This window comes from Amphiura filiformis, chromosome 9 (assembly GCF_039555335.1).
Source record: "Amphiura filiformis chromosome 9, Afil_fr2py, whole genome shotgun sequence".
In the NCBI taxonomy this organism is placed as follows: Eukaryota; Metazoa; Echinodermata; class Ophiuroidea; order Amphilepidida; family Amphiuridae; genus Amphiura; species Amphiura filiformis.
The window spans coordinates 9,169,874-9,181,643 of record NC_092636.1 but is presented as its reverse complement, the minus strand read 5'-3'; the positions used below and the strand labels follow the sequence as shown (position 1 = coordinate 9,181,643).

General features: G+C 36.2%; 1 protein-coding gene across 1 annotated transcript; it reads right to left on the bottom strand.

Moving 5' to 3' along the window:
• Positions 1–249: 249 nt before the first annotated feature.
• LOC140160595 (probable bifunctional dTTP/UTP pyrophosphatase/methyltransferase protein) lies at positions 250–7,473 on the bottom strand. Its single transcript, XM_072183835.1, has 6 exons — positions 7,284–7,473; positions 6,374–6,505; positions 4,576–4,617; positions 3,519–3,648; positions 2,814–2,925; positions 250–890 (listed from the first exon to the last, which is right to left on the bottom strand). The coding sequence occupies exons 1-6, from the start codon at positions 7,371–7,373 to the stop codon at positions 758–760; spliced, it is 639 nt and encodes a 212-aa protein (XP_072039936.1). The 5' UTR covers positions 7,374–7,473; the 3' UTR covers positions 250–757.
• Positions 7,474–11,770: the final 4,297 nt, after the last annotated feature.

The window sequence follows — 11,770 nt, the reverse complement described above, 5'->3', positions numbered from 1 at the left end:
TAGATAAAGGCAAGTTACAAGTTAGAAGCTCTGCATTCTGATAAAAAAAACACGAGGATACTAATAGTGCAAGAAGGCTCCATCTGCAATAGCTGCTACATGTATGTGTCATAGTTTTAGATGTGTTCAAACTTCAATATAGAATGCAGAAATTGTCAAATATCAGGGCAGCTATTTGAGATAGGGCCTTCATACACCAACCCCTTGATAATATACTCAGACACTGTATAAGCCGATGAAGACTGATAGTTAAGTAGTACTGGTAGGTGTTTATTAATAGGGGGCACATTGCCCAACCAACAATGATTTGAAGCTATCAATGTGATCAATTTGATACTTGGCCTCACTATTGAAGTAGCCTTTCAACAAGGCTCTGCCTGGACCACCGTAGTGGGAGCGTCGCGGCTTCGCTGCTCCGTAGGCGCCGCTCGCCCCCCCCCCCAGGATCGCGAGGTCTTTGACAAAGACTACTATTGAAGTATGTACAGTTCTTATGCAAGGTTCTTTCTTAAAACGACACACATGCCCTGTTTATCTTTCAAAAAGAAATGGGTCACATGATGCTATGTGCATTGTTCAGCACAAGAGGTGCCGACATTTTATAATGTGATTCAATAAGCCAATCATGAGCCACTAGCTTACTTACACAATGCACATGTTACATCTGCAAGAAGATGTGTGAAAGAACTCTCACCAATGGTATATAGTGTTTTCATAAAGTCTCTTTCAATATAACAGTATGAGTCAAGCTCTACTTTCATGAGTATAAATTGACAAGTTGTTTACAGAAATGATGCAATGGAAAGCCCATAACATTGTAGTAATCGCCATGGATACCACTAACAAATGTTCCTCCTAATGCTTGGATGCCATAACCACCAGCTTTGTCCCTGAAGGAGAAAATACAAATATAAACACATGAGAAAATACAAATATAAACACATTACTCATTGCAGCAAATTCTGTAACACCAACACACTAAATCCTAAATCCTGAATGATACATAAATGATAGAAGCAAGGCAATAGCCAGAGGCGTATCTTTAGGGTGTCCAATATGGTCAAAAATACCTTATTCTACGAAATCGGGGTGTCCACTTCCTATTCACTCCATTATAAAAATCAGAATTGTAGGGTGTCCAAATTGAAAACAGGATGTCCAAATGACACCTGGACACCCCTCTGCCAAATGCCTTGTATAGAAGACCCTACCAAAATTCTTAGATTGAGTGTCCCATGCATGATATTCCTACAATAGATGAACACCAAAAACATGAAAAAAAATGTGGATATCATACAATTAGCCCACTGCAAAAAGGGTAAATGCTCTCTCTTCTTACCAGGGCTATATTGTGCATTTTAATCATTTCATAATTGAAACCAAGAAGATCCAGATAAATACTTTGAGGAGATGGTAATTCTATTTGTTTAGTCTGAAAGTAGATATCTTGAGAATGATACAAATGGCTTATGAGATTTGGTGTATTTTGGTGGCTATTTGGGTGGCTATTTGGGTGTAGTGAAAAGTATGTGTCAGTGTTCTCTTTAAGGATTTTTAGCTTAGGCCAAATTGGTAATTTTGCCCTAAAATTGGCCCAATGAGTTACAAAATAAAATCTTATTGTTTTTATCTCATATTCTTTAATTTTAACTTAAAAGGTCAATTGAGTTCTAATATGGCCATAGAGGAGGCACTGATCTGCCCTGGTCCTTCAAGAGGCCTTGGCTGAAGATAAAAACTATGTGTAGTGAGGCTGCAGCTTTCAGCCTTGCTTTTTCGGCCTCGCTACTCGGCTTTGCCACTCCGCCAATACCAGGGGTCCTTGAAGGACTAGTCTGCCCTAATACGTCCATTGACTGATTATGTTTCATTTAATTCATAATGACAGCTTATAATATTTGAAAAGGCATGCCCAGAAGTTCTTGAATTCCCAAGCAGGGTAGGTATAAATTTTTCATCAGGTTCGCCGTCGCAAATAATAAAGGAGACAAGTAGCTCGAGATACTCTAGCTAAAATACAGGTTTACATTTACTATCTTACATTATCTTGCTGTATTTCAGCTAGAGCTCCAAACGACAAGCTTCCGGGTTTTTTTGGAAAACAATACTGTTACGTAAGATGAAGAAGAAACCCGCCTCGGAGCCCGCCCTACTCATTATTTCATTGTACTTATTGCAATTTGCCTCTACACATTACGTAATCAACACAAAGCTTTTTTGAGGATTAGTGAGTGGATAAGAAATTGACAGTGGAGGATACGAAGGACACGCCGATTGTTAGTTGTCAATCATGAATTGCCGCAACGTATTAATATTTTACTGCATGGCATTCCGCAAACACCAAGACAAATTATGCCGTATTTTTCCAAAGATCATCTCATATGAAGTAAGCTGAATGCGATCTGTACTTTTGTAACATTCCGATCGCTTTTGATCACCTATTATCGGCGAATTTGCTTGAAAACACGTGAGTTCATGTTGTGTAAACATAATTAGCATAGACACAAATGAAATTACGATGCAATACAATGCAATTTGAATGCGCAGCAGATCTATAGAAATAACGTTGCCCGGTTTTATGCAGAATTAGACCCTGTCTGGAGACAAGTAGAAAAAGTTTTATATAATTCCTGTCGATCACGCCACTGTTTTTCCGTATAGTCCCAAATATGCTAATGAGGAATATAGATTCATTCCGTTGTTGAGTACCAGTGTTACATGTGTGTTAGAGCATGACATTGTATTCATAATCCTCATTAGCATATTTGCGACTTCTATATGAAGCAACAACCCCAAGGAGGTATCTTACTTACATGGGTTCACCAGTGTCAATGTAGCCATTGATGACATCGGTTGACAACTCTGCAAAAGTGACTTCAGTTGACTCATAAAACTGGACAATTTTGAATGGGTCACTGCTACTCTCTGATAAAATAAAATGCAGAATATAGGAAACATAATTTCATTGTGCTGATGATGATGCTAAACCATCCAGAATTTCATGATCAGTGTATTCCTTTGGGATTATAAATATGGCACATAGAGAAACCATTAATTTCACACCCTTTAAGATTTTGGAAAAATGAAATGAGCAGGTGGCATTTATATTGATTTTTATCCCTCCTCCAAGCCGTGTTTTCCAGTGGTTTGGATAATCATGAATAAGCTTAACTGCCAGAGTACAATGTGGTTCAAGAAATTAATCATTTGCACCTGTTTTTATAATAAATATTCACCTGTAGATTTTGAGTGGACTGACTTTCAGTGCCATGTGGACATGTGGGAAACTTAGATACTCCTGACAAGATCTTACCACTGAAGGTAAACTGTCATGCTTGGTGGATCCAACTGTCATGTGCAAATATTCCATTAAATTTTGGATACTTGGTGACACAAGCACTAAAACAACATTGCTATGTGGTACATGTAAATATGTTCTGCAAACCTAACATGGATGCATTACATAGAGTATTTCACAATATTCTTTGATGGAGATGTATCTAATATCCGAGAATTACCTTGTGTGTGATATCGTGTGAGCAGTACAACTCCTGTATGGACCATGTGAGTCTTGCCACTCAGATTACTCAATATCTCAAAGGCATGTCTGGTGCTGTTTGGTTTTTCTAATATCTGATTGCCAAGTGCCTGGAATTACAACAATGATGTCATTATAAATCAATGGGGGGTCCAGGGAGAGTGGATGGGATACTAGTAAAGCTTAGTTAACCCCAGCCCTCCCATCAAATCTTCAAAAACAGCATATTCCAGCCAAGCATCATATCCCATCCTGGCAAATTATCATAAATAAATTATTTAAAAGTAGTTTTTTTGTTTGATACAGGTTTGAGGTCTTGGACTTCTGATACAGTAAATCTGTGTTTTTCCAATGACTTCATCTGATGCCTCCTAGTTTTAATCATCACCACAGCAAATTTACTGAATTTGTTTGTTCTTTATTTCAAGACAGAGATGAAAGTGCAATGTTTGAATCAGGGCCTTAGCTAGGATTTGGCAAGTGCCTATAGATCATTTTCACCAAAACTACCTGTCAAAAATGTGACCATGAAAACATACATGTAAACCAGACCTCTGTCCCTTCTGGGGTGGTCTTGTTTTGGGGTCACAGAACTTCTTATTCAAGCATTACTTTTAGAATTTTGCATGTCACAGGCATTAATTTTGCCTGTCCCAGGAGCAAACTGCCTGTTTTTGGGTGGCCAAGCCTTGAAATAAACATGCGCCAGGAGCAGCTTTGCCCTCGTGAGGCCATCAATTGCTCCTGATCCTTGGTAAAATTTACATGAAGCAGGAGCAATTTTCTAAAACAAATTGCTCCTGGTTCCTGTTTTGAACTTGATGCAGTAGTGCTGGTATGCTGTATTGTGTGTGAAAATTGCTCCTGTTTCTTCAGAAATTGCTCCTGGTTCTTGTAAAATCCCAGTGATCCATAAGCAATGTTGTTGGCAAATCTGGTTGACTACATTGAATCTTATCTCTCAAAAGCAATGCATCACTTTACAAAACCAAAGTGATCAAATTTATAAATTTAGGATATAACACCTTAATACTCACCACAACTGTATCTGCTCCAATAATTAAATCTGGTCTTTGTGGCTGAAATTAGATGAACAAAAGAATATTTTATCTTCTCAGCTTCAGTACTGTGATAATACAAGGCCTGTGGTTGCTTAAAGTTGCTGAAATGTTTAATAGTATTCAAAATTAGACAATACTCATCTTCCCAATTGTATACAATCTGAAACCTATGACTATAGGAGTACATAATGATTCATTGTGTGCATAAACATTCTAGCAGATTCTGTTGTTTGACAAAGATATTTTTTGGCTGTCAATTATGCGTAACATACAAATTCAATGTCCAAATTAAATGAAATTTTGAAAATAGGCTTTTAGGATGCAAACACAAAATATGCCTCTTTAAATGCTCAAACATTAAAAATATTTTTTCAAACGAACTATAAAATCAAAGCATCATTTTCCCAATTAGAAAATTGTGGCCAACAAAACCTTTACTCACAATTATAATGATATTAATGATGATTATTATAGGATGATGATGATGATGATGAAGAAAATAATTATAAATATTAATAATTTCATGATTTTTTAAGGGGGTACTACACCCCTGTGGTAAATTTGTGGCTATTTTTGCATTTTTCTCAAAAAATAATAACACACTGGTAACAAAAGTTGTGTATATTATTGGGGCAAGGAACCAAATTACTACACTGAAATTTCAGTGACTCAAGACAAGCGGTTCAGTATATATGGTTGGAAAAGAGGTACATCCTAGCGGTACCTTATTTCTTATCATAAATAACGAACCGCTTGGCTTGGGTCACTGAAATTCCAGTGTAATAATTGGATTCCTTGCCCCTATAATATACATAAGTTTTGTTACCACTGTGTTATTCGATTTTGAGAAAAATGCAAAAATAGACACAAATTTATCGAGGGGTGTAGTACCCCCTTAATAAACATTCTAGCAGATTCTGTTGTTTGACAAAGATATTTTTTGGCTGTCAATTATGCGTAACATACAAATTCAATGTCCAAATTAAATGAAATTTTGAAAATAGGCTTTTAGGATGCAAACACAAAAGCGCCTCTTTAAATGCTCAAACATTAAAAATATTTTTTCAAACGAACTATAAAATCAAAGCATCATTTTCCCAATTAGAAAATTGTGGCCAACAAAACCTTTACTCACAATTATAATGATATTAATGATGATTATTATAGGATGATGATGATGATGATGAAGAAAATAATTATAAATATTAATAATTTCATGATTTTTTAAGGGGGTACTACACCCCTGTGGTAAATTTGTGGCTATTTTTGCATTTTTCTCAAAAAATAATAACACATTGGTAACAAAAGTTATGTATATTATTGGGGCAAGGAATCCAATTACTACACTGAAATTTCAGTGACTCAAGACAAGCGGTTCAGTATATATGATAGGAAATGAGGTACATTCTAGCGGTACCTCTTTTCTTATCATAAATAACGAACCGCTTGTCTTGGGTCACTGAAATTCCAGTGTAGTAATTGGATTCCTTGCCCCTATAATAGACGTAACTTTTGTTATCACTGTGCTATTAGTTTTGAGAAAAATGAAAATATAGACACAAATTTATCGAGGGGTGTAGTACCCCCTTAAAGAAAAACTACTGAATTATCATTTGTAAAAAAAAAAAGTTAAACAAACACACCAATTTTGATGCAGCAATAAATGTTTAAACATGACCCCTATCCTGTCATTGGAAGCAAATTGGACTAGAACATCTGCAGTATAAATTCAAACGGTATTTGATTTCAAACCACTGTTACAACTTATTCTTACCCCATCTAATCGTGATGCTACCTCCATGGTTTTTCTCAAAGCTGTCTCTCTTGCATAATCTTGAGGTGTGTCAAAGGATGACTCATCCAAATTCTCTTCAAATGTTGATGGGACTACTTCAAATTTTAAACCCTGAAAAAGAGTGAGATAGAGAAAGAGAGAGAGAAGAAAAGATAAGAAAGGAACAACTTCGAAAAATGAAACAAGCAAATCTATTGCCAATATGATAACTTTTGAAACATTCATACAAAAAAGTTACGCCTAAAGAACATTTACAGCAAATGTTCTTTTCTTCTTCACTACGGTAATACATTTTTTATATATTGCTTTATTAAAATACCAAATTCCCTCCTTGAAAGGAGGAAATGGTTGGATACGGCTAAAGAGTTAATAAGCCTAGTACACTTTTCCCTGGTCTGAAAATAGCATGATGTTACCCCAAAAATGCCATCAAAATAGTTTAATTACACTACAAATTTATAATGTAGTGCAAAGGGGCCAGTGCTCAAACAAATACCATGGAATCAATTACTAAAATTTTTCACAGAATTTCAGGATTTTTTATTTGGAGAATTCAAAAGAATTGGACCACTTTTTATTAAATGGAAGTGTGTTCTTTTTATTTATTTGTTTTTTAATCAATTTTATTTTTAGTTAGCGCAAAGGTTACAATTGTAGCGTTGAGGAGTATATTCAAGCACTCAGAAGCAGTTCCAGCAGAAGGTCAATCTTCAAGCTATAGTATAAAGAATAACAGCTACAAGAAATATCCCAACATATTGACACATGCATATGGCATAATGGAATTGTGTTCTGAAATCACACATTGCCTAGTAAATAATAGTAAATGTAGATCTAAAATGTATACATTTTCAATATAAAGCTTAAAAACTTCAATTGTTGAACTCACTATGTTGGCAAGAATTTGTTTCCGTCGTGGTGACCCACTTGCCAAAACTATTCTTTGTGTTGATAACTTGTGGAGAATTGGCTGCAGCATGATAATATCACTTGTAATTCTTGAATTTCTTAGAAATGTACAAAATAAAATTAGGTCAGGTTTGCACAACACACTTTATCAGTCTGGTTTGTTTACCAATAACAGGAAGCACATGGTCGAGATGGGTCGAGGCAGGTCGCGCTGTGATTGGTGGGGTCAATTCCGGGGGTGGATACAATAAATAATTTTGGAAGACCCTGATTTTTAGAAAAACTTTTCTCTGCCATTAAACTGATGTTTTTATCAACCAAATCATTGTATAAATATAATTGTACATTTGAATCACTTTATAAGTGGATGATGCTAAACAAGTTATACAATATCTTAATTTCAAATAAAAATCATCAAAGCTATGTATTACCCAGTAATTTAAGGAAATGTGTTCCCCGGGCCAGAGTGTGCTCTCGATCCAAATGACCTTTTGAACAGATCAGAATTACAAAAGCAGTGACATGTTGACAGTCACGTATTACTTGAACTCGAAACAGCTGTGCAAAGGAACTCAAAAGGTAAGGATTTCTACATTTTAGTATCGTAAATCTAAAACGTAGTTATTTGCAAGCTTTCCGTGCATACTTCCGTCAATAAATTGTGTGAGAAAGCTGCAGAATTGAGCTATTAACATGATTAAAATAAAGCTGTTCATGTACAAAATCATGAAAATCAAAATGGTGCAGAACTCCCACAGTCACCATGGTCACAGTCATGACAGTCATGCAGTGCAGTTTTTCATGTTTTGCGGTGTCACATGCAGGCCTCGAAATAAGCCAGAATTTCTGAGGGCCATTTGGGCCCTTGATCTGAAATGTTTGAGGGCCCTCACAAATTTTTGTGGGCCCAAATTTGGGCCATGCATTGATTTTAACCTATGCAGGGGCTCGGTTTGGACGCGAATCACCGAATCGATTCGCGCCGTGATTCACCTGACTTGGTACATAGGCGAATCAAATTTGATTCCCGTAGAAGAAAGAAGAAGCAAACAAAAATAGTCAAGAAAAATGCAAGAAACATAAAAGAAAAAAAGAAAAAGAAAGGAAAGAAAAGAAAAGAAAGAAACCAAGAGAAAGGAAATAAAAAATTTACATAATTTAACAAACCATTTTTTGCTCACCACCGGGGAATCACCTAGCGATTTATGCATGAGTAGTGAGTACGGTGATGGGGAATCCCCCTCGAAACTGGCCATTTAAACCCAACAAATTTGATGAATCGTCATTTTTAAATTGCGCATAATTTATACATATCAATTTTGGTTATGTAGGCCAGGATGACTCAGCTAGATAATGGTGTACTCATTTAACATGCATGTGGTCAAATCTTTTATTTATTGAGAACACCTTTTCAATGTCCAAAACTGATCCATTTAATGTACTATAGTATTGGACCAGCATGTCGGGTTTTGCGTTCAAAAACTCATCTCTTCTTCCTCAGTGAATATTATTCTAGTAAGAAGTATGTAATGGACATGTGTATTAATGAACGATGACGTTTGAGATGATGCTGGACTGACCGTATAGCTATAGACCTATACTCTAATATCAAGTCATGTTTAAAAGTCTAAATGGAAGCAAACTTGGGTTTGATATATGAACCTTTTACTAGCTGCATCCTTTGGCTTTGTGTGGCCATCAGTCAGGTGACCTTGGGGTGGGTTGAGTTGAGGTTGTGTGGGGGGTGGGGGAGTGTACTGTGTGTATGTATTTCCCTTGGGATAGGCCTGGGCCTGCTATTTTTGTCCCAATTTGTAGTGACATCACACTGCTCTGTATGTTTAACATACCACATTTTACAAATTACTCTTATCATACAACATATTCTTCATGCACATTAGTACCCCCCCCACCCATGTGGGCCCTCCCACATACCGAAGAAGAGGGGGGGGCAAAAATTTAATGAATCATTATTTTTATATTGCGCATTACATACATTGTATATCAATTTCGGTCATGTAGGCCATGTTATTAGGCTAAAAAAAAACTTTGAAAAATGTCTCTCATGTACAAAAGTATAGGAAACTGAAAATTTAAAACCACTTTTTTATGGTGAAGGAAGCACTTTTTCAAAAAAGTCTAAAACAGGTTTTTATGCAAAAAATTGTCTCTTTTGGGGTGCTAAATCTACTCAAATCGCCTGGGCTTAGGTACCTAATTTGCATATTTTACTTTGATTTAATTTGCATAGATTTTGAACATTTCTGGATATATATTTCTTGAAATATTGGTCATAAATTTTATGAAATGGAGGCTCCAAATGAGGCTCAGATTGCACCAGAGAGCATCTAGAACCCCAAATCACACATTTTTGCTTTTTAGACAGGGCCCGCGGAAGGTTTTTGAAAGTGAGAGGGCGAAAATTGTTATACTAAAATGTAATAAATGGCTGCGGAGCGGTCATCGCATTGCGCTTTCGCGATGCAGTGGGTGTCTGAGGGGGGATGTACTGTGCCCCCGCAGAAGTAAGAAACTTTTGCAAAATGAAGACCTAATTGAAGCGATTTGGCGGCCCCATTTTTGGCACTACGACGAGTATATAATATATAGTGTGTAAAATTTTAGTCTGAAAAAGCCGACAATTTTCCATGCCGGGGCTCCATCCATGAAGCCTTTCGTGGACAATTTTTCCGTTATTGTAGGCCTATAAATTGTGTTAAACATAAAATTGGCAAAATTATGTCGAAAGCAGAAGCGAAAATGGGCACTGTTGTTGATGATAAGCTAAAACACGCGCTGCCACAAATACATACAATACAAAAAAAGGTACGGTAATCATTTAAATTTTGTCTTTAAAATTGCTTTTAAGGGGGTACTCTACACCCCTGCCCAATTTTGTGCCTATTTTTGCATTTTTCTCAAAAATTATAGCACATTGGGGACAAGTAAGATATGCATATTATAGGGGCAAGGACTACAACTACTACACTGGAAATTTCATTTCAGCACAGACAACAGTTGTGGAGTTACAGTCAAAAATGAGGGAAAACCAATATTTGATCAATCAATACCGTAACTATTTGCTTTGAGTTGCTGAATTTTCAGTACCGTACAGTAGTTGTAGTCTTTGCCCAGGGGTGTAGTACCCCCTTAATCATCGTAACAATAATACTACATGTAATAAAGGAAACATGGATTATTTATGAAAAAATAAACATAAACATTAAAAACTGAATATTGTCAGGTTGTGATAAAATTAAATAAACATTAGCTGCACGTTAACCGCACATTGTCAGTCCAGCATGCTTGTAAACAAAGTGTCAATTTCATCAATGGGGGGACTTCCCTATCAAACAGCGATCATTTACGGAAAGCAAGCAAAAAGTGCACAATTTCCTGATGTTACATTTACAAATATTGCAGAATTTACTTCTTAGTGGGTAAAAATTTTGGGGCTTTTATTATCTTTTAATATAAAAGAATAGAAATTTCATATTTTTATCATCAATTAATGATTTTTGAAGTTTTGTCTGCGTCCACATGCATGTAACATGAACGCAAAATACTTGATCAGCCATCTGAAACTTGCATCAAAATTTGTAAAAACGCGTCTGGACGCAATGACGCACACTAACGTGAAGCCTGGATACGGCACCATGTAATTTATAAAGTCTATTAGAGAAACGAGCACCCAGCTCATCAAGGTTTTTCTATACAACAATGAATTTAAGACTATTAAAGTCTTTGGGGTGCTACACCCCTACCCAATTTTGTGCCTATTTTTGCATCTTTCTCGAAAAATTATAGAGCATTGGTGATAAGTAAGACATATTATAGGGGCAAGGGCTACAACTGCTACACTGGAAATTTTATTTCAGCACAGACAACAGTTGTGGAGTTACAGTCAAAAATGAGGGAAAACCAATATTTGATCAATAAATCTTGCCTTGCCTTGAGTTGCTGAATATTCATATCATTAACTCACAATGACTCCTGGAACAAGGTGTTGGTCACAGATATGCGCTACAATGACTTCTGCGCGCACATGTGTCTATACGCTAAAAGAAGTATTGCAACGCCCATTCGATGCAGTCGTGCTTCTGTGATTGGTTAGGTTATAACAATAATTAAAACTGTTTATACATGTATGTATTTAACAGCATTTTATGACATAATATGCCATTGTGATTTGTTCAAAATATCAGTTAGACGGTAATGACTGACAATAAGAACTTTGCACCATCTATTTCGAGTTCATTGTGTGAAATTCTCAGGTTTCGTTTTGGGCCTCGGGCGCTACTCGGAAAAATACCTCGGCCCAAAACAAAACCCTCCAATTTCCTACAATGACCTCAAAATAGATGGTAAGCAGTTATTGATTTCTTTTTTAATACCCTGTGGATTTTCAATGGGGTCTTTTGAAATTAAATAAATAAATAGATATTAAAATGAATTAAAATATATAGA